The 26277-nt window shown below is 55.4% G+C and overlaps 1 protein-coding gene across 2 annotated transcripts in view; it reads right to left on the minus strand.

Annotated features, from left to right (window-relative positions):
* Positions 1 to 220: 220 nt before the first annotated feature.
* DOC2B (double C2 domain beta) overlaps positions 221 to 26277 on the minus strand; it is a 35181-nt gene continuing 9124 nt past the window's right edge. Inside the window, exons 2-10 of one of the 2 annotated variants that reach the window (XM_026861598.1) lie at positions 23618 to 23697; positions 22108 to 22131; positions 17487 to 17561; positions 14767 to 14876; positions 5256 to 5382; positions 4894 to 5051; positions 2750 to 2831; positions 2390 to 2486; positions 221 to 1738 (exon numbers count right to left, since the gene is read on the minus strand). In XM_026861598.1, the coding sequence (XP_026717399.1) occupies positions 1602 to 1738; positions 2390 to 2486; positions 2750 to 2831; positions 4894 to 5051; positions 5256 to 5382; positions 14767 to 14876; positions 17487 to 17561; positions 22108 to 22131; positions 23618 to 23697 (890 nt within the window). In that variant the 3' untranslated portion in view covers positions 221 to 1601. The remainder of the gene's footprint in view (positions 1739 to 2389; positions 2487 to 2749; positions 2832 to 4893; positions 5052 to 5255; positions 5383 to 14766; positions 14877 to 17486; positions 17562 to 22107; positions 22132 to 23617; positions 23698 to 26277) is intronic. The other variant, XM_026861599.1, reaches the window with a different exon arrangement.

Below are 26277 nucleotides of genomic sequence, written 5' to 3' on the forward strand. Positions count from 1 at the left end.
GGCACAGCCTACCTGGTGTGCCCGCAGCTCTCCTGGAAGCTCAGCCCAAACCAGGTTTTAGGGTGCTGGACCCATGACAGACAGAGAGGATTAATGGGAACATCCTCCCCAATACGCTGCTGGTATTCAAATAAAATCCATGCATAGCTATAGAATGCATTACAAATATTAAGTAGATTATTAAAAAAGCCCCTGTGAATGTTGTATCCCCCCCCCCCAATCAAAAAAAAAAAAAAAAAGGCAATACATGCACCCAGCTGCAGGGCTCGGAAGCTGTAGGTAATTGAGACCTGTGGGGAAACAGCAGCTCTTCCTCAGAAATCATGGTTTAAAGGCTTCAAAAATTTCTGGCAAAGTGCAGCGTTTTGGAGAAAGTTTTAGCTCGTCCCACCGGGTGCCGGCTCTTGTGCAAATGTGCTGAAGTTGTGTTTGAACAAGAGCCGGGGCCTGGTGGGACGAGGCTGCAGAGACCAGTCGGAGAGGGTCAAGGAGGACAGGAGCTGGGATTATTGTAATAATATTATTACATTATTACTGTGCTGTACACAGAAGTTTGGTTTGGACGCTGTTTTGAGGCAGAAAACAGACCCATGCTGACGGCTGGGTCAGAGCTGAGCATCGCCGCAAACACGGGCGGCAGCTCAGCTCACCGCCTTCCCCCAGCTTGGGTTTTAGGTAATGGCATGACTTGGAAAAAGGATGAATAAGGGAAATGTGATAGAAAAATTTAGTCTGAAAGCCAGCTTTGGTAGAAAAACAGTCGTGCTGAAGCCTGGAGAGCAGCTGCTGTGAGGGCAGCACGAGACAGTGCTGCTGGTCCTGGGAAGCAGGAACGGCCGGCGGCTTCGCTGAGCTTTTGATTTTGCCCCTCGCTTCTGCAAAGGTGAAACCACCCGGCGCTGGGGCCCGCGGGAGGGGAGCTGTGGTCTGCACAGCACCTTCAACTTCCCATCGGTTAGTGGAGAGGACGAGCACAACATTTCTGGAAGAAAAGCAAACGATCTTCCTAGGTTATCAGGGGACACAATCATTCCAACGGAGGAGCTTTAAATGCATAAAAGACTGTTTGGGCCCAAACCACAGAGACTGACAAACCACCAGAAATATGGCATAATTGCCTCGAGACAACAGTCCCAGGTTTTAGTGATGCCTTTTGTTCATATGAGATACACAAACGTTTTTTTTTTTTTTTTTTTTTTTTTTTTTTTTGCCACTGAATTGCAAGGCAGCGAGAAGGTAATTCAGTATAGCAAAGAGTTAGGAGAGGAGTCAGAACTGCAGTGCATGCAGGCATGTGGTGTCTGTGTGTGTGCACACGTGTGTGTGTGCGCGCATGCATGTGCATGCCCGTGTGGGTGTGAGCGTGTCGGGGTGCAAAGAGGCGTTTGAGAAAAACCTCAGGGGATGGGACCTGCTGAGAACAAACCGCCGCTGCCTTGTTCCCTGGGAAGGGTCTCCCTGCAGCCAGGCCCTGGCGTGGGGTGTCCCGCTCTCCCGGCTGCCCCGGTACCACGATCCCCCGTCTCCAAAGCCATGAACGAGAGAAGTCCAAAGGCTGTGGCCGGCAGAGCTGTGCCCGCCCGGGAGCGGCCCCGTGGCGCTCAGTCGCTGAGGACGGCCCCTGGCAGCTCGTTCGTTAGCGTGTGCCAGCGCTCGATTTTCTTGTCCTTGTTTTTCAGGCAGTCGAACCAGTGCTTCAGCCGCTCGCCTTTGGCGTTAATTCCTAACACGACTCCACCTCGAGAGACAGAGAGAGGGAGAGGTGGGAGTGAGCATCAGCCCTGCGAGGGATGCCGGGGGACGCCACACGGAGCCAGGTCATGGAGCCAGCATCCAGTGCCACAACCTGATGTGACACACGGGCAACCCCAGCCCGGCTTCCCCAGCCCCTCACGGCCGTGGTCTGAGACGTAGTTGGTCCTTGTGCCACGGGGCTGGACACTCACTGCAGTCGCAGCGGCTCTCACAGCTACCGGGCACTTGTTAGCGATAAATCAGTGACCGGTAACAAAGTCACAAGGAGCCTGGACACCTAACAGAGATAAATGGAACATCCCCGCTAAACCTGGTTTTTATTCAGATGAAGAGATCTGAAAACAGAAGGGGAGCAGGGGACACACCTCCCTGCTCAGGTGCTCCTTGCACAGGGGATGTCTGAAGCGAGGAGCAGCGGGGCCGGCTGCAGGACAGGGATAAAAACAGAACTGGTGCAGGAGAGGGATAAAAGCAGAACAGAAACCCAGCACGAATGAACGTGGGGATGGAGAACAAACGGGGAGGCTGAAGAAGTGCAAAAGAACAGCAGATGAAAAAAAAGAGAGGCACAGAAGGTGAAGATAAAAATATTACAAAAGAGGCCAATGAGACCTTCTTGGAGTGCCCCACTCACCTATGAAATCGTTTGATTTTCCAATATCGTAGTCCCACACTGTGACTTCCAAGGTCTTTTTTGCCAGGTCACCGTGCTTTATCTCATAGCAAAACTCCTGTCAGGGAGCAGAGACAGAGTCAGGATGGGCCCGTGCCGGGTTCCTGCAGGGGCCGGGACCCCCAGGAGCGGGCTGGGGCTGGGGCTGGGGCTGTCCATCCTCCTCCTCGGGCTGCTGCCCTTTGCCACCCACAGGGAACTCAACCTTGACCCCTCACCTAACGACTGAGGTTGGGTGTTTGGGTTTTTTTTTTTTCCCCTTTTAAGTCTTGAGGGCTGGGAAAAGCCCCTAGATGAGAACTACAACGGGTGAAACCCCACCTCATTGAACTCGGGGTTCAGCGTCTTCTTCTTCACTGCTGTCTTATGCTTTGATTTCTTGTCCTCATCTGGTTTCAAGTAACTGCAACAAAACCAAGGCAGCTCGGTCACGCGCAGGCCCCGTACCCCCTCCCAGGGAGGAAGGCTGAGCCCCCCCCAAACCTGCAGCTCCTTCCTCCCCTGCCAAAATGCTGGAGATGGCTGGAAGGAAGCAGCATTCCCCCACGTTAGCACAAGGTGCATCGCTGGCTGCCGTCAGAGAGCACCGATTATCCCAGCTCCAGTCCCTAGGGGACACTGGCACTGCACGCATGCTCCCAGTTTCCAAACCCAAACGTTCCCAGCCCAGAACCAGTCCAGACTTGGGACTGTGCGACCAGTCTGCTCATCCAGAGCCTTGCCAGGAGGCAGCAACCACACACAGGGGTGTCAGAGGGAGCAGGAGCTGTTCCCTGCAGGTATTTTGCAGCACAGCAGCCGGCCCTAAAAGCAAAGGAGATTAAAGTGCCATCAAACGGAGAGGGCACCTGAAATCTGGGCCAGGCCAAAGTCAGAACATCATCGTTTCGTGTTGGTGCCGCTCCTTTAAACACCAGTTCTGCTTCCTCGTTACACTTTCCAGATAATTTCATAATTAAAAAAATCAGGGCTTGTACCAAGAAGTAGATCTGCTCTGATTCAAGCCCTGAGGGTACAATCTACTGCAGGTAGCACGAGGGGGACCTACAAAATGACTGTGTACAACAACAGGAATTATGTTACTTCAGGGACTGAGCCTCCGATGAGCATTTAAAAAAAGCAAGAGTGGATTTTTATGTGAACACCTCCGCTCCTAAGGAACAATTAAATAGGAAAGCGAAAGCGTGTGCTGCTGGTAAACTCCATTACTGGCCTCCCAGGCACGGTTTATCCCGCCAGCTCTGCCCTAACAAATATCACCCCTGAAGGTGCCAAAGTTTGGGTCGGTGCACGTGGGATGGGTGCAGGGGGGGCTGCCAGCCCTTCCTCACCACCATGCCCCCCCCCCCCGCCAGCTTTGCAGAAAGCGAGTTTGTAAAAATGTTGTTCACCCAAAACCCTGCAGCGATGCGGGGCCCCGCGCCAGTCTGGCTCTGCGTCAGCAAACCGTCACCCTCCTCAGCATCCCTTAATAGCCCCTGGATGACACCGACTTCCCTGAATCATTTGGGTGACGCCAAGTGGCAGCAGCCCACTGCAGTCATTTTAATGGCTCTTTCTTTTTTCTTTTTTTTTTTTTTAAGCATTGCTGGTATTTTTCAAAAGGAAGGTACTCCCCATCACTTACACTGGAAAGTGTCAGCGGGACCTGTAAATGTGCCCTCGGCTCTGTTAACCAGGCTCTGGAGCCTCCGGAGCCATGGGTTGCAATTAAAGTGCTGTCTGACCTAATTATACACACGTTGTAATTAGAGCCTTTCCAAAGCGTGGGGTGCTGGCCCCGCTGCCGGGCTGGGAGCTGGGCTGGGAGTGATTAATTGCCCTGGGGAAGGGGGTGATTAATTGCCTGTCCTCTGGGTCTGGGAGGGGGGATGCCCGTGCCCCAGTGCCACCAGCCAGACCCGAGCCAGCAGCCACCCCCATCCCAGCAGGCTTCAGAGAGTGGGAAGTTTCAGGGATCACTGGGAAGGAAGGCAAAGGCGCCCGCAGGCGCTGAGCGAGGCCCAGAACCATCCTGCTGGGGTGAGACCCAGCACCCACCGGGCTGGGGCCGTGCCGTCACCAAAACCCAACTGTCCCCGTCTGCTTTGGGCCACCAAATCTGTCCCCAGGGCCACATCCCTGCCGCAGACCCTCTCCCAAGCACCGAGCCTGGCAGCGGGGCACCACGGCCACCCAGTCCCTGCTCAGCCGGCGGGGACAACGTGCTGCCCTGGCACGGGGCGGGCACGGCCACATGCCACGGGGCAGATCCCGCACCCACGTTACTCTGAAGCGCTGTAAAAATAATTGCTGGGGAATAACACGCTCCAGGCGAATGCCAGCTGCTGCCGTGACGCCCTCATTTGCATCTCCTAATGAGATCAATTAATTTCCACTGCAGGGAGAGAGGCAAGAGAGGCCAGCACGCCGTCTCCGAGGGCTGGCAGCGGCAGCGTCTCGCCTGGCTGCGGAGCAGGACTCACGTTTTGACGTAAGGGTCGGAGTAGCCGTTGGCGTCCATGGCGGCCAGGTGGGCGCAGCGGATGATGCCCACCAGCAGCCCCTGCTTCTGAGAGCTGTACTTGAGGGAGATGAGGATCCGGCCGCGCTCCTCCAGCGACTTGTCCTCTGTTTTATCTATCTGGAGGAGGGAACACACCCAGTCTGGGGGCTGCTCTGGGATACAGCTGCGGCCAGACACCCGCTTCCCCGGCACAAAGGACACTCTCCCCATCCCTGAGCGTGTTTGAGGGGTCAAACTACCCCACACTCCCCCATGCCGCAGGAGAAGCTGCTGCATCCATGGGCCCCCGGGGGGGGATGCTGCTCTGAACCCCCCACTCACCGGCAGCTGCTTTTCCAGGCAGATGTTGAAGTTTTTGGTCTGGTTGGGTTTGAGTTTCTTCAGCGGGATCCGCGTCTCCCCGATGAACTCGTTGTGGCGGAACTTGTCCTCATCGCAGACCGAGATCCTGCAACAAGCACGGGGTGAGCGGGGCTGCCCGGGAGAGGGGAGGTGATGGCACGAGGGACGGGGCTGCCCCCTCACACTGCAGGTCCCCCCAGCAAGGGGACAACTTCAGGCCGCCATTCCCCAGAGCAGTGACCAGGCACGTCCTTTGCAGGCAACTGCTGCAGCCCAGCCAGGACAGCTCATGATGCTTAAATGTGACACCCAATATCTTGGTCTGCTTCACCTCCACAGCCAAGACCCGAGGTGCTGGGAGGGAGGATGGGATGGGATGGGATGGGGAAGCAGAGGGATGCAGGAGGCTATGCCTGTGCTACACCACGTCTCCCAGCTCCGTCACGCAGCCACCTGCGTGCCCTGACAGGGCCCCACAGTCACCACGGCCCTCTCTCCTGCTCAGACCTCATCCTGGCCAGGGCTCAGCGCCCCTCGGGATGGCTGTCACCCAGCCGGGGGTCGGGCTCCCCGCACGGAGATGCTCACAAACCCTGAACATCACAACCCCGCTGTGTCCGACACACACCCCAGCCCAGGCGCTGTCAGAAAAGCAACCCAGGGCCTCAAACACCCTAATGGCTCTTCCATTAAAGCATCAAAGTAATCGGTCACTAAAGCAAAACTATTCTGCCACCAGCCCAGCTGCAGTCTGCCTGGCCCTCCTCGGCTCTGCCTAAACCAGCTCAGAGGTCAGGGCTGGGAGAAGCGTGTCCCCCCCCTGCAGAGCTCCCTCCCCCCTGCACCGAGGAGCTCGGGCACTTCTCCAAGTGTGGCAGCTCTCAGGGTGTCCCCGGGTGCTGGGGACCTGGCTGCCCGGGCTGGGACATGTTTGGGGTCCTCCACCTCCTCTCCCACCGTGCAGAGAAGTCCGGGAGGGATTTGCAGACCCGGCCTGCAGAAGGCATCAGGCGAAGCTCTCCCAGCCCCGCCGGGGTCCTGCGCAGGGCCGGGTCCCGTGATGGCAGCCAGCACCTGAGGGCAGCGATGGTGATGCTGAGCCAAGGCCGTTTTCTGTGCAGAAGCTATAAATGCCTTTCCCTGAGCTGACAGCTAATGAGTCATTTCTCTGCTGCTTCCCAGCCCGCTCTGGGTATCAGGAGGGACGACAGAAGAACAAAGTTAGTGCTTTCAGGGACCCTCTGCTCGCAGCTCCTGAAATCCCAGAGAGGGACCAGGAGGGTGGTGGCTGCCTTGCGAGGGACCAGCTGTCCCCCAGCAGCACTGCCTGGACCTGGGGACAGGGAAAGCCATCCAGTCCCCCTCCGAAGGGAGCATCCTGCATCCCACAGCTCCACCAGAGCCACGCAGGGACCAGCTGGGCTCCCTGTCCATAAAGGAAAGGCATTTCCCTTCCCTTCCCTCCTTTCTCCCCTTTTTAAAAAATTTTCCTGCAGTGTTTTCTTGTCCTTTTCCTGCCTGATATTTTTCTCTCTCACACCTGCTCTCGCTGGTGCCTGTTCCTCCGGGGGAACACCTCTGCCTCCAGGGACCACGCTCTGCCTTGCTGGGTTTCAACAAACGGGACCTATTCAGGAAGGGGTAAAAGTAATTAGAGATAAACTGTGCCCTGCAATCCCTCCTCAGACTAACAGAACACCATGCCTCCGGCCTGTGCAGCATCCGTGGATGTTTATCCGTGGATGGGTTGACCACCCTCATGCTCACAAGTGACTAACAAGGCAGTGAGGGAGCCACGGGGATGGTTCAGTCGTGTGGCACAAGGACCATCAGCCCTGGGAAGCAGCAGAGGAAGGGGGTTTAGAAAAAAATAATACGAGCGGGCAGACGGGGAAAGCTGCTCTCCAGAAAACTGTAGCTGGATGCAGCGTTACTATAGATACCCATGAAAAAAAACCCACCCCACCACAACAGTAAAATCCTCAAAGAGAATCTCAAATGCAGGCACAATATTTCCTATTTCCCTTCCTCCTCTCGCCTCTCTTCTAAAGAACAAAACCGAAAAAGGAGCAGCAGCAGCTCCAGACAAGAAGCAGCACTTGCCAGGCATGCACAACCCCACACCCATCTGGCCAAAGCTCTGGGGAGGGAAAGCAAGTGCACGGTGACGAAAGCTGGGCTGAAGAGGAGAGGAACGTGGCCCTCACGAGGAGCTGCCAGCCAGGGGGTTATTTTTACACCCGGCAATTGCAGCGCGGTGCTGTCTCCTGCACGCTCGGGGGAGGCAGGGATTGGTGCTGGTTTTACCTGTTAAGAACATGAGTAACAAGATCTTCCCCCGACAACGTCTGGATACGCCCCAGAAGCACCACGAGATATCAAATGCAACGTCCCACTTGCTGTGAAGCCCCAGAACCACCCAGGATGGGCAGAAGCCCAGGGAGGGAATGAGTGGTGGCAGGCAGAGCATCTCCAGTGTGGCACTGGAGTGGCTGGAGAGCCCCACTGAGCCCCATTTCACTGCCCATGGGGACACGGGAAGCCCTTTGCTCCCACCTTAGCAAGTGGCCCTGACACCACCAGCCCCTTGCAGCATCCTACAGCCTAGAGACCTCCAGCTCAGCCCCGGGCAGCTGCCAGCCCCAGCATCCCCCCCCAACTCCATACAACTCCTCCTTCCGCAGCAGCCAAACCACCACAGCTGCCCCCCACCGAAGGGCAAACCCTTCCCCGAGGGAGAAAGGTGACAAATCGGGGCAGTGTCGGGGCCCACAAGCCCTGACCTGCTGCAGAATGCATGTCCCCCTCGTCCCCCGGAACCGGCAGCGTCCCGGGCAGACCCACACGTGCTGCGTGACGGGGGCGGCACAGCCCGGCACAGCGCCGTGGCCATCCCCCTGTCCCTGCTGACATCCCAGACCAGTCCGGGTGTTTGTGCAGAACCCTTGGGAGGCAGTTTTTGGCACATCAGCAAGACCTGGGAACTGCCGCTGTCTCCGAGCAGCACGAAGGAGCCAGAGACATCACCGGGCCTCTCCCAGCCCCATTTTCCCTCTGGCATTTCACAGCATCATCTCGGTTGGAAAGGACCTTGAAGCTCCTCCAGTCCAACCATTAACCTAGCACTGGCAGGTCCCAACTCCACCAGATCCCTCAGCGCTGGGTCAGCCCGACTCTTAAACACCTCCAGGGATGGGGACTCCACCACCTCCCTGGGCAGCCCGCTCCAACTTCCATTTCTGGCCACCTCTCAGGCGTGTCCCCACATTTCGTGCCCAGCCAGAGGTGGTTCAGACATGGAGTTTCGTGTCAGGCCTCCCAGTCCCTCAGACCGGCTGCAGTTCATCTTCACCAGGACGGTGTTTTTGACTCAGGCGGGCTGGCAGTGCCCTGTAAGTGAAGGCAGCAAGCGTGACTCAGAGGAGCGGGCAGCTCTGGCCCAGCCCTCCCTTTGGAAACAGGCATAAGGCAATTACACCGGCTTGAATTTTATTAGGAGTAATCGATGTGATGGAATTTTTATGCCTTGGGTTAGAAAATCAGCTCCCTGACAAACAGCAAGAGACGCCTCTGGCAGCCACGCTCACCTGCCATCCTGAGCCCTTTAACTCAAACATCACCCCTCCCTCGTCTCTCTTTATTAAACCCCATCCCTTGAGCTCGGCTTTTGATTTGACACCTTCCACTGAGGGGGTTCTGATCTTTATGTTAAGGGCAGTGAAAACCACCTTGGAAGAAAACTAAGCAGCAAGTGAACAATCATTGCTCATTAAACTTATTCTCCCTCCTACTCAGCCCGGGCTCCTGGGCTACAGCCCTGACTCACCGCGCAGCTCGAGCAACCCCGCTCCGCTGACTCACGACTTCTGCTCACACACACGCTCCTCCGGCCTCTTTCCCACCGTGGAAAGGGGAGAATGGGGGTCACTGAGGACCCTTCTCCACAACGCGCATGCACATAATAGGCAGCGGAGTCTGAAGATGCATCTCATGTATCTAAGATGCTTTATGGTCCCTATAGCAACTTGGGAGGCTCTCGATGGAGGAGCGGACGTGCAGGTGATGTCTGCTTGGCTTAAGGACAGGCAGTGCCTGGAAAGGAGAGAAAACAGACAAAGGTAGTGTCCTGGGCCTGTCCAGCTCTCCTAAAACCGAAAGGAGGATTCAGTGTTGGGCCCCATCACAAAATGCCTCGAAGTCTGAGCACAGAAACCACAGTAAAACCAGATGACATTACGAGCGTGTCTGCAGTTCTGGAGCAAACCTCATTCAGCACTTCAGGAGTAAAGCAATTTGGGACCCCGAATCTCCAAGTGTCTGCAGTACGCCTATTAGACCTGATCTAATACTATTTTCTGAATAATGTATTTAATGAGTCATGATGTTTGTCAAACACATGATTAAACAAAGAATTTCTGGCATTCGTGGGCTAGCTATCATATGAATAATGCATCACTTTGCCAATATATCTGGATATGAATAATTGTATCCAGTATCTGGCCAGCTCTGATATTTATTATGAATACAATCTATTTATTGCATATTACATGTATTATTTAAATGTAGGCGATTGTATTCTGCCTATTCCAATTTCCCCTGCAGCATTTCTTTGCCTGCCCCCGTCACACCCCCCAGCTTCCCACCACCAGGGACTGTGGCCGAGCTGCTGTGGCACCGCCGTGCTCAGACCGCAGACTGGGAGCAACGGTGCCTGCAGATGGGGACTGGGAGCGGGGGCTGCAGGTGGGATTTACCCCTGGGGCTGGCAGGGAACCTGCCCCCAAGCCCAGCCAGCCCAGCCCTCTGAGTCCAGAGTATTTCAAGTGGCTCTGAATTTGTCTTCTCTCAGGATGGTGGGTGGTTCCATTGCTATTAAGCCTTGGGCTAGACTCAAGGATATTTAATTCAATGAATGGACGAGACCTTTCAAGATCCTCCCACCTGCTGCGTTTCATGGAATCTGAAGTATCTGGTGTTTTTTTTGAGGAGGTGGATTCATTAACAAAATCCTGCTTGACAGTGCAATTAGCTGGGCTGCCTTCACCTCTCCTTCTGCCTTGGGGGTGGCCCTGCTTGGGGATGTGAACCCCAACGGCTCCCGGTGCTTGGGTCTGTCACAGCAAAGTCGCTCAGCCAGCTCAGATGAGGCCACAGGGGGATGAGGAACAGCCTGTCTGGGCACAGCGTGGGGCTGGGGGGCTCAGGTAAGAGGGGATCTGTTACTCCGCTCTCCAGGAGGCAGAGGATGCCCCTACTCCAGCCCCTGTGATGAGGCAAACGCCACTTGTCCCCCCGGAGGGCTGCAGGCGCTGGCAGATTGCCCCGTGCCAACACCGACCCATCAACCCCGTCCTGCCAAGAGCCCAGGTGGGCAGGGAAGATTTTGGGGTGCTTTTCCAGCTTTTCCACTGCATCACACACTCTCCAGGCAGCAGGGGGGCGAAGGCTGATGGTAGCTTTGATCTCTGTCGTTATTTTTACATTAAAGAGACTTTGCAATCGTGTTCCCTGCCCCTCCAAGAATCTCAGCACAAGGAGGCACCGGGGAACGATCACCTCCGAGACCGAGGAGAGCATCACTCATGCTCTTTCAACTACCAACAGCTGCCTTGTAGGAGCTTTGCCCGATCAGTGCAAGAAAAAACAGTGTCCCCACAGCTTTGAAGTCAGGTTTTCCTGGCAGAGGAGGAGATATTTTGCCAAGGTGATGGGTGGGTGAAGGGAAACAGCGAAGGCAGGACAATACACGGCACGAGAGATGCTTCCTGCAGGAAGCGGCACCAGGAGGGTGAAGGGCCGTGGCCGCTGCTGTTATGGAGAGGCTCGTGGAAAAGAAACCGCTCAACCCACACCAAAATAAAAAAATCTTCAGTGAGCCCCAGGCACCAGGGACCCCAGCCCATCTACCCTCCTCATATAAACCAAAGATCCCTCCCCAGTTGGGCAGCAAAGACACAAGTATCTAAATGAGGAGGTGCAACATCTCCCAGCCTTGCATCCTTCTACTCGATTAAATATCCAGTCTTTGAAAAGAAGAAAGTCCAAGCAAGGAATTAAACTAAAAGATGGATTTTTCTACCTTGTGGCTAGTTTGCAAGAAGTCTCATGTCATCTAAACCTGCCTCAGGATAAATAAAATCTCCTTTGCCAATATCTTCAACCACAAAGATGGAGAAGAGAAAAAAGGGGGCTGGGGAATTGCTCTTAAGGAAAATGAAGACCACTTGAATTTTAGACTCTGGATCCCCCATGCAAGTTAAGAAATTGAGCCAGGGTGCTCAGAAGCTTTGTTTTAGCAGGGGAATTCCCTAGGCCATAGGCAAGAGTTTGAGTTCCTACCTGAAATTCTGTGCACAGAGAGAAGCCCTGAGCGCAGGGAAGGACACGGGGCCACCAAGGGTGTCCCAGCACCCACCCTGCCATGAGCTGGTTTGGAGATGGGACCAAGAAATGTTTCATTTGAACCTTTACACACCCATCTACGTGTGGGACATTTTTTAAAGGGATCAGAGTCCTGACTAGAAAAGTTTTTTGTGTCCACACAAGAGAAGAGGCTGAAACCTCCCCTGGGGAAGACCCACCACAGCCAGGGGAGGAGATGGCCCACATGACAGGTGACAGCCCCGCAGCAGAGGTCCCAGCTGGGAAACCTTCTCCACCCAAAAGTTTGTTTCTTTAATTCTTCTCTGGAGTGGTTTCCAGGCAAACCAAAGCCACAAGACTCAGCCCTACAGCAAGTTCCATTTCACAAACTTCACTTTTCTGCTCGCACAACCTTTCCAGGGAGATGATGGAGCCACCTGAACCCTTCTCAAAAAAACATAACGTCTACCCCAGAGTTTGACGGATTTTAGATCATCTTTGGCATGCTGAATACCATGGTAACACCGAGGATGTGATTCCCCTTTCTGCCCCCACGCAGGAAAGGGCTGGTCCTTCCCTCCACCATGGGTGCTGCTGAGGTGCCCAAACCTTGAGCCTCATGAGTGCCGGGGCAGTGGGGCTAAACCCGGCAGGATGAAGCCCACTCCCTCTGGATGCAGTGCCAGACCCCAGCGCTATGCTTGGAGCCAAGGTGAGGATTCACGTGGCCCCTGTGGCACTCCTGGCCACCCGCCACCCTCGTGGCAATGCCATCACGGGGCTCACCGCCTCCATGGGGACAGGCTCCAGCAAACCCTACTGGCTAGCTGCAAATGTTGATGAGTCAGAATTGCACTTGGATATTCCTCTCCGTGCAAGAGGGGATTTTGATCTGTAATTGTCACTAATTCACTGGGGTCGGCTGCTGGCAAGGAAACTTCAGCTGCGAAGTGCAGCCTTCGTGCAGAGCGCTGGAGAGCCTGGGAAACTCCCTGCAGAGGCAGCTCTGATGGATGGTTCTGATGGCAGAGGAGACACCAAACCCCAGGGACACTGCCCCTGCATGGCAGAGGAGGATTAGAAGGAAGTTTCACCCCCTGCAGAGCGCCCAGCTGGGAACTTGGCCAGGGTAACCGCATGGATGGTGAGCTCCAGGCTTCCCTTGCCTCCCTGGAAAAGTGCCCTTTGAAGCTACTTTGGCTAACGGGCCATTAACTGACCTTGTCAGCAATATCCTGAGCTCCCCGTGGAGCTCCCAGGACAGAAATGCTGTCTCTGTTCAGCCACATCCCCCCCGCAGAGCGAGAGGTCCCTGTGCATCACCCCGGGGTCCTGCAAGCGGGGTGCAGGGGTCTGTGCATGGTGTTTAGATTTGGAGGGGGCCCAAGGAGCCCCATGTGCCAAGCACTGCGGGAGCCCGTGGCCACGCTTGGCTCCCCGCAGCACCCAGGGATTCCCTGTGAGGGGGGTGAGGCCCTGGCACAGGCTGCCCAGAGAACCTGTGGCTGCCCCCTCCCTGGAAGGGTTCAAGGCCAGGTTGGACGGGGCTTTGGGCAACCTGGGCTAGTGGAAGGTGGCCCTGGCCAGGGCAGAGGGGTTGGAACCGGATGATCTTTAAGGTCCCTTCCAACCCAAACCCTCCTGTGACTTCTGTGGGGAGGACAAATCCAGCCTGGCCCATGCATGCATTTCTGTGTGTTCCCTGCCACTGAGCATCCCCCACCTTCCTGCTGCCTCCCAGGAGAAGGCAAGCGCAGCCCTTCCCCAGGGAGAGGCAGCTACGAGGGCTCCAAAAAGGTGGGGGTCAAGCCCTGCTGCTCCCTGGCACCTCTCAACAAACAACTCAGCTGAACGTATCTCTCCAAACCGATTTCCACACTTGGAAGAAGCTGAAAACTTCAAAGCCTGGAGTGAAAAAGTAAATAAAATAGCCACCAATAATAATAATAATAAACCAGAGGCTTTTCAGCCCAACAAGCCTGCAGCACTCTCAGCATGACTAATATTTTCCATGTGAAATAATAATTCCATGTGCTAAATTTCTCATCTCTATGCACAAAGCAGACAACAGGTAGGCTCTGCCCAAATTCACCTCTGAGCAGGACCTTTTATATAAGGCAGCTTTGCGCTCTTAGAGAAAATAATAAACTCCCAGGGTACCTGCAAATCAGGAGGGTCAGATTCCAGCCACGGAGCCAACAAAGCCCTGAGTCCTTAAAGCAGGATGCAAAATCCTCCCTTGTTTGACAGCAGATCTTACAGCAAATCCTCCTGCGTAGCAGGGACGGAGCGACCGATGCTGCCCAGCACCCTCCCCGGGCAGGATCTGTCCGCGGGCTCTGGGTCACTCCCTGCCCTCACCCAGGTGTTGGAGGGTGGCCAAGGCACAAAAACCTCTCTATTCGCAGGTGTCTGCCCCCCCACAAAGCAACACTTCCAAGCTTGCATGGCCCCACCACGCTGCCCCTGCCCACCGCCAGCTCCACGCAACAGCTCCCAGCCCCTGGGAGATGCTGCCAGGAGATGCTGAATGTGCAGAGACGGAACCAAACCGAGAGAACAGAATAAACACATAGAAACGCTCTCCATTTAGTTTGACAATAATTCACGGGTGCCTCTAGCTTGCTTTCAAAAAAATCAGCCTTGAAAAGGGCCCAGAGCTTTCCCAGGGAGATTTTTCTCAGCAAGATGTGAACGCAAAGCCTTAAAACGAGCCCGTGAGAGCTGGGCACAAAGAGGTTAAAACCAAATAACAGCACCTCTGCAGGCAGGAGCCCAGCGAGTGAGTTATGAAGTTAATGACAAAGCAGGACCACGCTCCTCACAGGCTGTTCCAGCCCAGGCTCCCCATAAATCAAGCGTCGGTCACTGCAGGGTGATGGATGCATGCAGGGCATGTGCACAAGCTGTAGGCTTTGGTGGGTAACAACTCCACACTGCTCTGCCAAAAGGAGCTCCCAGGACCATTCTGGGGGGCTGGGGATCCCTGTGAGCTTCCCAGGAAATCATCACTGGGGTGAGGAGGGATGCCTGGGGTGGCCCGGAGGGGAGGGGAAGGGACAAGACACGCGTTCCCCGCCAGGGGCCAGGCTCAGCACCCCGCTCACCCCCTGCCCCGGGGCCCTACCGCAGGGTCTTGCGGATCATGTCCTCGTCGGTGATGCCGTAGTAGGTGAGCGTCTCGTTCCAGGTGGGGTTCAGCGTGTTGCGCAGCGTTTTGGTTCTCAGCTTGTTCGCCTGGAAAAGCAAAGGAGATGCTGGTCAGTGGGACCTGGCCCCGGGAGATGGTTTGTGCACCGATGGGCAGGGAGAGGGGAGAAAAGGAAGCACAGTTTGGAGATGAAAGGGCAATTGGTGCTGTCGCCCTTCTGCCCCAGCACCATAACCCAGCCGGTCCTCAAGGGGGTGGCCCAAATCCACCCCGAGCGCAGCGACAAGCAGAGGGGCAGAGACTCAGCAGCTCACTGGCTCATTTGCAAAGCAATCCAACCCCACATCCCACATGCTGCGAACAGCCAGCAGAATGGGAACCTTGGCAGAGCACAGCGAGAGGACGGCGATTTCATTTATGCAGCAGGAGAGAGAGAGAGAGAGAGAGAGGAGGGGGGGGAAAAAATGTATTTTCAGGTTCATTAAAAAATACCAATTTGCTGTTCTGGCTGTTTATTTGCATTCCTGCTCCTAGCACAGCTCCCGTTCCTGCCTGACTCAAAATAACTTCCTTGATATGCATTTTGTTAGCACTGGCAACTCCTTCCAGTGCTGCAGCTCTGCGGAGTGGGAGGCCAGGGACAGCAGAGCTGCTGTAGCCGCTTGTGTCCCCGCCATGGAAGGGGCATCCTGGCACACACACACACACACACACACACACCCCCCAGGTCAGGGGACATTAATCTTCTTACCCCCTGAGCCACCCGCTTCTGCTAGGGACGGGAGAGCAGAAGCAAAGGGCCGGATGCTTCAGGTGGGGCTTCTCCATCAACCCTCCAGCCTGGGACAGCCTGGCAGAGCAGCTCTTTTCCTTCTAATAAGGTGTGAAGTCAGAAAGTTCAATCCCTGCCTCAGCCACTGCTGGGTGTAAGGAACTCTCAAGCAAATCAGTACCTCAGAGTTGTCTCGTGTGTCTTCACGGGAAGCTGCTACATTCCCTGTCTTTGGTTCACCAGCCCTGAGCTAAATGCGAGCGGGATGTGAAGCCTGGGGTGAAGGAAAAAGTTTGTGCTCGCAGTTAAGAGCAGGGAGTCGCCTTGTTGGCTCGTCCTTTCCCCACCAAAACCACCTCAAACACCCAACATCTCCCAGATCGGCCAGACACGGCCACGAGCCGGAGGAGCTGCCGCGGAGCCATCGAGGGGCCGTGGCACAGCGTCTCGCTCCCAAGCACAGTGCAGAGCAGCTGCTTGCTCTGGGTTTGATCTCTCAGAGATAGAAGAAGCCTCTGTCGTTTGTGCTGTGCTTTCGTTTAGGTTTCCAAAGCCATTTCTGCCTCAGGATAACGCCTGCTGAGGGGTGACAAGGGCAGCAGGGAAAGCTGGGACCTGGGGGTTGGGAAGGAGCGTGGGTTTAGCCAAGGGGGTAACGCGATGGGCATCACCCCGCAGCTAACGCTGCGCTGGGCAAGGGGCACGACCCACATCAGAGAACTGAGCTCTGGGAGTGTCGTCTTCTCCCGTGTGGAATGATTTGGTAGCCAGTAACCAGCTCTGCATGAGGCGAACAGACCCAGCCCTGCTGCCCGCGTGCCCGGCCTGGGCTCTGCCGCAGGGGCCTGACTGCCCCGACGTGGGGACAGAAACACCCCGGGGACGTGGGGACCGTCCTGCTGCTGGGACGGCTGTACAGAACCCCCCAGCCCAGGACTCATCCACGATCCCGCAGATCTGCTCACATCTGCCACAGCAGATTCGGGCAGTGCTGTCTGGAATCAGGGCACAGGGACAGGGGGGCAAGGAGAGGGTCCCCCCACAGCTGCTCTGGGTTTGTGGAGGCTGCAGCTCCTGTGCTACCCTCAGCTCAGAGCTTCCCTCCCGCCTCTCTGGTCTCCATCACCTCCAGCAGAAACGCTAATCCATACACTTGCAAAACATGGAAATGACATAATATCGCTGATGAAAATGCTCCTGGCTCTCCTATTTCCAGCGGAACTTGAAATGTGGTTAAAAACTCCCTCTAACGCCCTGAACATTATGAATTAATTCAACTGAACCGTAACAAGTAAATATACCTCCCCCAAAAAGGTCTTTCCTTTAGTGTAAAATAAGACTGCGGTTAACATTCATAACACATACATTTAGCATTTAAATTCAACATCCTCATCAGTTACACCAAGCTCTCACTACACATCAATATCTTTAATTACACTTCTCTCCAGCAAGTGCTGAACCTAAGTAGATGGAAATATTTCCCTTACGATTTATATTCTGCTTTATTATGATCTGAGGGGGTTTAAATGCGGAAGAAAAAAGGGGAGGGGTGGAAAAAAAATAGCTGGTTTGTTTATAGATCCAGATCATTTCACCCAGTGCTTCCCAGGGGCTTCTGGAGTGCAGCGTTTGCACCTCCTGCTCCCAAAGGTGAGGAGTCAGGGCTGGCACCCGTCTCCCAGGCAGCGATTTACCAGGGAGGCACCCGCTGCCCCTGCAAGGGTGGATTTAGCCCCAGTTCTTACCTCCTGCTGCTGCTCTCTCCTGCTCACCTGCGTGAGCGCCGGGCAGGAGACTTGAGGTCTGGCTGCAGCAACCAGCAGCCCCTGGGTGAAAAGCTGCTCCCTGGGGAACCTCCCAGCTCTGATTTCCAAGGGAAAGGCGCAGCCCCAGGAAGAGAAGGAGAAGCAAAAATGTGTCTCACCTTACTGGCTCCGGGAAGCAAGTGCAATTTGACGTAGGGATCAGCCAAACCGTTATGGTCCATCGGCTTCAGGCCCTGGGGAAGCAACAGCAAAAAGCAGGAGTCAGGACACCCACGAGACGCTGGGTGCGGGGGGTGGCTTTGTGGAGCCCAGCTACCGATGCCCGTTTCCCCGGGATGTCATCGGTCCATGAAAGAACTGCAGAGTTTCCCTGGGATCAGGGAAGGAGGAGAACACGGTTGGTGCAGGATCCGGGCTGCGCAGCAGAAGCTGAGCACGCTCGGCGTTCAAACGTCGTCTGCGGTTTGTGCTGAGGAGGGGCTGCGGGAAGGCTCCTCACCTGCACCTGGCGTCGGCCGCAAAGCACCTCTCTGCTCTTCCAGCAGCTGACTCTGACACCCTGATCACAATTAATTTGGGGGTTAAGTATATCCGCGCAGTGATTTTCAAGGTTTAAAATTACAGGGTTTTGTCATTTAATAATTGCTTATGAGCAAACATACACCTCTGCTGTTGTGGTGTTACTTTGAAGCGCTCCCAGAGGGTGTGATAGCACCTACCTACTCTTTGTTATTAAGGCACAGCTGAAGGAAGAACAGCTTTCAGGCCAGTGGGAGGCTGTCGCCAGCCGACTGCCACGGCGTTTGCAGGGAAGTCTGGGGTTACCAGAGAACAGACACAAGGAAACACTCACTGTGGCCATTCCTGATGGATTTTCTACGAGACCCTCACAGGTTTTAAAGGATGACGGGGATCACGTCAGTTATAGCGATGCTCTGGAGTTGATCCTGCTTTGGGGAGAGGGAGGAGACAAACCCGCTCCTCTTCTAAACAACCAGAGGGCTGAAAATTATCCAAGGGTGATGCACAAACCCAGCTCAGAGCCACTGCTGCACAGACTGCATGGAAACAAACTCCACGGGGAAGGGAAGCAACGTAGGAGCATGAAAAACGGAGCCTAATTTTTACCAGTCCTAAGTGAGAATTAGAATGGGTACATCATGTAAATCCTTGGATTATTTCCAGCCTGACCCTGGGATCCCTGCAGGAATTATTTCTAGGCTGTCTGAAGGCAATCCTCTGCCTGGATCAGAGGAGGGTTTCTCTGCAGAGGTACCCGTCCAACCCAGGCATGGAAGCCAGGCTGGGTGATGCTACAGACTTGTCACACCCTTTGGGTGATGAGCTGAGTATTCGGTGCCCAGGATTAATGAGTGTGTGCAGCTGCCAGGGATCCACCTGGCAGGAAAGCATTCGTATGGGCTGCTGGTGGAAAGGCTGCGTGCGATGAAAATGTAATCACCAAGGCCTGGGTTTGGGCAAATCAAAGAGAGGAATGCCGGGGAAATCGCTTCCATAATTTCCATGTACGATAAACATACCCAGCTTAACCCACAGCGCCCAGGCAGCCCCTCGGGATGCCCCTGTCCCACCCCTCCCTGCTGGGCACAACGTGGTCGAGGGTCCAAGCTGCTCCTGACCTCGGTGAGGGCTCCCCTTTGGAGACAAGTGCACTGCCCCGGGGCAAGGGAGACCAAATGGTGCCCAGCAAAGAGGATTTTGCTTCTAAAGCAGAGCCAAAGGGATATAAATATCAGCAGCGAGTGGAGGCTAAATGGCTCTGCTTTATCTGCAGTGCCTCTCCGGTGACGTCCCCGGCCCAGCGGAAGGGGAAGGCAGCAGATCGGGAGGATGGGAGGAAGATGGTGGCGTCGGCTGAGCCTCCACGGGCAGACGGGGCAGCAAGGGGCTGGGCTGGCCCCCAGGCTCCGGGTGGGCACACCAAGTGCTCGCAGCCGAGCAAAGCGAGGGCTCTCCCCAGCCTCCCGCGGCAGAGCTGCCCCACCTGCCCGGCGCTGCGCGGCAAATGAAATGAGAAGCAAGCAAACAAATTCCCATGAAAATGGATGGAGAAAGGCAGCTCTGTAATTCACCCATCAATTCAGTTCAATTAAATTACCTTCTGAGGAGGCTATTAAAGGCTTTTTTAATAGATGCGCTATGGAAGATGCAGTGACAGGAGCCCTGAAAATGGCTCCTGATGTCACATCTACCTCCCTCCCATGTCATTCGATATGAGTTTGGCACAGAACTGTATTTAACATGAGAGCATTCCCGGTGGCTCTGCCCTGCAAAGCTGCTCCCGTGGGAGCTCACCCCTCCCAGTGACTCGCACTGGAACCAGCACCATTGCTTCCTCTGCGCGGAGGGACCTCCAGCCTAAAGCCTCTCCCAGAGAGCCGAGAGGCAGGGGAGGGCCACAGGACTTGTACCCGGGGGCAGAATCTCCCATTGGCAGCCCCAGCTCCAACCCGTCCTCCTGCCAGGACCAATTAATTGCATATCATGGCACAGGAGATGGAGCTGAGACCGAGTTTCATTTTTTTCCCTTCCTCTACCCAGCCTCAAAAATCCCTGCTGCAAACCTACAGGGACCGACGGCCCCGCTGCATCCCAGCTGCTGCCAGCTGCTCTCCGTGCCAGTGACATTTAGCTAATCAATAGGATTTAATTATGAGCCGGGCTAATCGGGCTGCCGATTTAACACCACGCTAGAGGCATACAGAAATCACAGGAGATGGATTCGTTCCGTCATTCGCCCCATGGTGAGCTCCCTGCCAGTGAGCAGGCTCCCTGCTGCCCAAAAACCAGCCTGGCCACCTCTTCCCAGGCCAAGGCATCCCGTTCTGAAATGGGGCAAACTCTGCTTCCACCCTGACAGCCCAGAGACACACAGCTTTGAGATGGGAATTTCCCTGCAGCGATAAATATTTATGAGTAAATCCATAAGTAATGCTCAGTGCAGACTTCCAGCGCTCGGCTTCGGCTGGAAGCGGGGGAGCATCCAAATGCTCGGCAGGGTGGAAACTCCCGGGTGTTTTCTAGCCGTGGCTGCAGCCAGTGGTGCAAGGAGAGCAGCCCAGGTACGCTTGGCTGGGCAATGCCTGCCCTGCACGGCCTGCCTGGGGCCGGGAGCTGCCTGCACCGCTGCCTGCAGCGCTGCCTGCGCGGCCACCTGAGGCTCGCCCAGGGCATCTTCCTCCCAAAAGCAGAAAACCAACTGAGCTGCAGGACAGCACAGCCCCACAATGTCTGTGCTGCCTCACGCCCCTATAGATCCCCCTATAGCACGTTATTATCTCGCTCCGTGCAGCAGGTCAGGCTTTGCAGGCCTGAGCAGAAAAGGAGACCCTGGCCCAAGCCATAACCCGCACGCCAGGGCGCGGACCTCGGTGCCTGCACGTTCATCGCACCATTTTCCAGCACATTTTATAGGAGGGGGTGATGCCCAGCGCAGCCTGGGGGCAGGCAGACCGTTTCCCACACACGATGATACGGCCCAGCATAACCCTGGGAGAGCCCTCCTGCCCCGTGGTCCAGAAACAGCTCCCACACCGCCCTGATTTCTTCTCCCATCGATCCGAGCTGAGCCACAACGTGCCTGAATTCAGCCGTGCCTGAAGTGTGAAAGGCAGGGGACGGGCAGGGCTGCTGCCAAGACTGAAAGCCATTAGCACGAGGCGGCTGCTGGCAGCCTGCCTGTCCCTGCCTGCACAGGGTCCCGAGCTTTCTGCCAGCCAGGGAGAGGTGGCAGGAACACCGGGCACACCACCACAGCCCTGCTCCAGCCAGGGAGCGCTGGGGTTTCTTGGTTTCACCTCCCTGGCACCGTGACACCCCACAACAGCATCTGCTTCAGCCCTGATGATGCTGCGGTTGCCTGGGGCTCACACCGGCCTGGTGAGGGTGACAACCTGGTGCCTTCCAAAATCAGCTTCCTGATGGCAAGTCACCTCTGTGGGCTATTAGGGAAACTGAGGCACCAAGCGCCTCATTGCTGGTGTAACCACACGGCCTGGGGATAGCCCTGCAGCTACCAGCATCCACACTTCCCACAACAAAGCAAACCTCCTTTCCTTGCCTATTCCAGCTCCATCCAAACTTGGGATATAGGCTGATCTGAGGGTCTGGAAACACCCAGCACCTCACAGCTTCTGCTGTGAATGTACACCAAGAAATAACTCCGATGTCCCCAGGCACCCGGCCGCAGGGCAAACCCCCACGCAGAGTGGCTGTCCTGACCTCCTGCAGAGCAGAAAATTGGTGGCAAAGCGCAACGGATTGGATTTAACCTGCTGCTGGTGCCTCCAAGAGGCTCCTAACCCCCTTCCCACTCCCCAGGAGCCAATAACAGGACTCAGGAGGAACATCAGCAGATATAAAAGTGCTGGAGATTAAAATAAATAGAGAGAAGCAAAAAGATCTAAAGGGAGAGGGTTGTTTGTGGGGGGGCTTATCGAAGGGAAGAAGAAAAATACTTCTCACATGGCTGAAACAGTCCAGGTTTTAACGTCTGCTGGCAGCCACTAAGGCTCCAGGAGATGCTGGAGGTGGGACATGTCCTGGGGGCACCTTCTTTAGGGGCCTGAGCCATCGTACCCAAGTCACCAGCCAGGCCAGCCCCAGCCCAAGTCCAAGGGCAACACACATCCCATCACTGCAGCTCGTGTGCTTGGCCCCGGCGCTCCCCAGGCACCACCACACCACTACAGCAACGCTTCTGGTGTTACACAGCCAACACCGGCTCCCACCGACAGCAGCCGGGGTCCTGGCCCTTACCTTTTTGAAGTCAAGTTTTGGCAGCTTTCCCCAGGCGAGAGATGAAATGAGAGCGAGCAGATGGCAATGTAAATAAAAAGAGAAAAATGGGAGAATGAGAGCAGAATGGAAATGAACAGGACTCGAACACTTGAATGTCAGAGCAGCGAGGGGTGGGGTCTGCCCACCCCACAAGCAGGGGCGATGCTGGTGCCACGTGTTGCCCCCAGCTCCGTGGGACGGCGTCGGGCACCGCTATTCCCGTAGAGCTGGGTGGGCACGGCGGGGACCGGGGCTCTCCTCCATCAGCCCTGCCTTATGCTCTCGCTGCTGTTAGATGTATCACTTGCTGCTTGCAGGTCTCCTTCCTCCCCGTCTTCCACCCACTGCAAACCCAATTAGAAATCTCCTCCTTGGCACGGCTCCCGAGCGCACCAAGGGAAGCCTGACCCAGAGGCTGCCGGCGAATTCACGGCAACAGGCAGGAGGGCGGTGGGGAGGGAAGCAAAACCCACCGGCTGCCTCAGCCCTGCCCAGGGAGCAGCACCAGGTCTGCCAGGGCAGATGCCTCCCTGCTCAGCCCCAAAGCCAAGCTTTTGTGCTTGAGGTCTTACTGCAGACGGGGAGAACCCTGGGGTGGGGATGTGCAATCTCAGCAGTGGGTTCTAGGGTGGGGGCTACAAATAAGCCAGTTGCAGCTGGAGGGAAAAGGAGCATCCTACGGAGGCAAACAGCATGAGCTAATTCTCTGGGGGCTCAGCTCACAGCCCGTTCTCCTGCAGTTTTTCCTGACTTCTGTAAAAACCCTCCACCCCTTCCCAAGATCTACAAGGACTAAGGTCTTCTTCCACCAACCCACCACCGTCAGGGCCCGGCCGTGTTGTCCTGGAGCCGTCGCTGCTCTGATCCTTGTGCCAGATAAAGCAGAGAGAAACTGAGCAGCACCCAGAAGCACCTTCCAAGGGCCCAGAGGCAGAATCAGGACCTCAGCTATCCGTTTCTGCTCCAAAATGTGCAAAAAACCCGTAATTGCTTCAATCACGCAGACGGCAAAGGCGCTGAGGCAGAGCACTTTGTGGCAATGATTAGCAGCATTTAAAAGAGCCATTTATAAACTGACAGCCGGTCACGGCATCAAGTAAATAACAACATTGGGTTGGGTGCTTTTCTAAAAAGCATCAGTAGCTGCAACCATCTCGTCACAGGGATGAGCAGCCATCTCCATCCCACTGGAAACGCCCCGAAAGGCAGGGAGGGGAAGGAGAGGGCAGAAGCACTGGGTGTTGGGATGGATGTGGAGATGGCGAAGAGTTGGCTGCAGTTGGGGACACCAGAGCCCCTGGTGCAACCCGGGGATGGGGGGACACTCGGCCACCCCCACACGCTGCCCTCACTGCTGCATTTGCTTGGCACAGCCACGGCACCCGGGTGGCCTCATGGCAGGGCTCTGGTGGCCCCGCAAACAGGACAGAGGTGGCCACCTCCAGGCAGGTTGAGTCCTGCTGTTCACACGCCTGGCGCTGAGACGTACCTTGGCTTTATTGATCGTGCAGTGGAGTGCGTTGTTTTCTTGATCATAGAGCAAGCTGAAATCCAGCGTCCCCAGGGTGGCTGCGAAGGAGAAAAGACGTTATTAACCTGCGGGCCCCAGCAAACACCGGCTCTTCTCCCTCTAAGCACAAAAGAAATGGATGAAGATGCTATAGAAATGGCTGCAGGCATTATAAAACATAATGACTCCTCCTTGAGCCGGGTTACAAAACATGGCTTCGTGCTGGGAGGCTGGTGGCCATCCCCACGTCTGGCCGGCGGGGCTGGCACAGCCCTGGGAGAGGAGCGAGAGGGATGAACGGCTGCGGCTCGCCCAGGCACTGCAGCCGGGCTTTGCTTTCACGCGGGTCACCCCCATCTATCAGCAGCCCCACTGCAGCCCTCAGCTCCCCATCCCCCAGGAGCTGAAGGCTCTTCTCCGGGAAGATCTGGGCACGGCTGGGACACAGCTGAGACCCGCTGTCGGCACATCTCCCCCCTCCAGCACCGCTGGCATTCCCAGAATGAGTGTTTGTGTACTGACACCTTCAAATAAATGAGCCACCAATGGGATCCCTTCCCAGCTCCAATTTGGCTGCAACTGTAAATTAAACCCAGTGAGAATGGAAATGATTTTATGGTTAAAATGAAAAACACCAACAGCTTTTAATCAGAGCAGCGTTCCCTTACGGCATCCACAACCCAGGAACAGCAGCGATGGGGCAGCTCCTGGGATGGGACCGCAGGGAAGGGGCGGGAGACCAGAACAAACCAGAAGAACCGCAGCAGCACAATTACATTTGATATGAAAAATTCTTTCCCTTTGGAATATCTGAGCAAGTTGCACTAATCCAAAGCAGAGAAAAAGCCTTAAAAAGGCATGCTTTCCAAAAACATGATTTAATCTTCAAGGCTCCCAGACCCGATTTCCACACCAAAGCCCAGACTCGGAGCAGCATCTCCCTCCGCAGAGCTTCACCTGCCACCAGTCTCGGTCTTCCAGGGTGGCTCTGGAGCCAGCAGCCCACACTTTTCCAGGCCCACCTTCCCAAAAGGGGTCTGCCCAAGTGCTGCTTTACCACCGCACAGCATCCCACCTCTGTTTCCAAGGTAACTGCACCTTCCCGCTGTGCACGCAGGTTCAGAGTAGGGAAAAAAATAAAAAAATTCCAAAATAAAAACCAGAACAATTTTGCTTAATATCAAAGCAGGGTTTGCTGCCTGGGAGGTAAGTTAGACAAACTTTATGGCAGGAAATAAGGTGTTTTTTTTCCAGCGTCAATAGCCTCTGCAGCAAGGCGCCCCAGGAGGCAGCAGATATTCAGGGGACTGAAACCTTCCTGCTGCAATTTCACAGCGATCTTCCAGCTCAAATGCAAGTAAGCTACAGGTTTGCCTGCTAGCAAATAAAAATCATTGCTCCGGAGCAAATAACTTGCCTTCAAAGCAGAGCAAATATTCAGAGAGCTTTCTGCCAGAATAATGCACCCCCCTTATTCTGGAGTAATTTCATGGCACATTAGCTGTCGGTTTAGGTAAGCCATAAATCAGTGGGGTTTACCTGCCAGGGCTCAGGGAAGATGGAATTGATACAGGGTGAGGCCAAACCTGCAACACCTTGTGCGTCATCTCTGGGTTTGGCCCAAGCGGGCATTTCCAGAGCACTTACCAGCCAAACTCGCTCCACATCACGCACAGAGGAGGACAGCGCTGCAGTGCCCCGGTGTGCTGGGGGCTGCCTGGCCCGAGCTCACGGCAGAGGCAGAGCACCAGCCCGGGGCCGGTGCAGCCGGGAGGCTCCGCGGCACATGGGCGAAAGCCAAGTCAGCAAAACTCAGCAAATCTGCATTTTTGCTTGAGAGCGGAAGATGAAGCCTCCGGTTCCAGAGCCTCATCATTTCCACCTGCCCTTTAATCAGCCGCTTCCTGCCAGCCCCACCGCTCGGCCCTCCCAAGTTCAAGCTGTTATTTTATTTTTATCACAGAAGGGGGCCCGCGGCTTAGCCTGCTGGATTTGGCAATTTATAAAACAAATTAAAAGCTTGGCATGAAAACAGACTTCGGCCAGGAAATAGTCACAAAGCCTCCTGGCCCCGCAGTGCCACAACCTGCCCCAGGGGCGAGGGCAGCGGGGAGCCTCTCTCAGACAAGCAAGACCTAAAAGCATGGTAACACAGCAGCAGGTGCCTGTTTTGTAGATGGGGACTAAGGTCTTGCTCCCCAGCCCTCACAGTCCGTGAGCAAACCCTGAGTAGTTCCCATTCCTCTCAGAGCTGGGAATAGATGGGGGTGCCTGGCTCCCCCCAGCCCTGACACGCTCCTTCCCTGCCTCTCCACCAGCCCTGGAGGGGTTTTCCTCTCCGCAGGGATTTTTTTTAATTTTTTTTTTTTTCATTGATGGTGAGTCTCAATTCCCAAGGAAGGGTCTGCCTTTCGGCAGAGGGATGTGGAAACATCAGCGGAACGTGTTGTGCTAATTGCTTAAAAACGCAGCCATATGGAGATGACAAAAGGGAGCAGCTAACCTGGGGTTTGGTCGCTAAGGTACCGCTGTGGAGCCGAGGGCGAGCGCTGCCATGAGAGCCAGGAGCCAGCGGGGTGGCGGATGCTGAGGACACGTGTCCCGTGGGAGCAGAGCGCCGACAGCGTGGTCCCAGCCCC

This window comes from Athene cunicularia (genome assembly GCF_003259725.1).
Source record: "Athene cunicularia isolate RWA chromosome 19 unlocalized genomic scaffold, athCun1 chr19_part1, whole genome shotgun sequence".
In the NCBI taxonomy this organism is placed as follows: domain Eukaryota; kingdom Metazoa; phylum Chordata; class Aves; order Strigiformes; family Strigidae; genus Athene; species Athene cunicularia.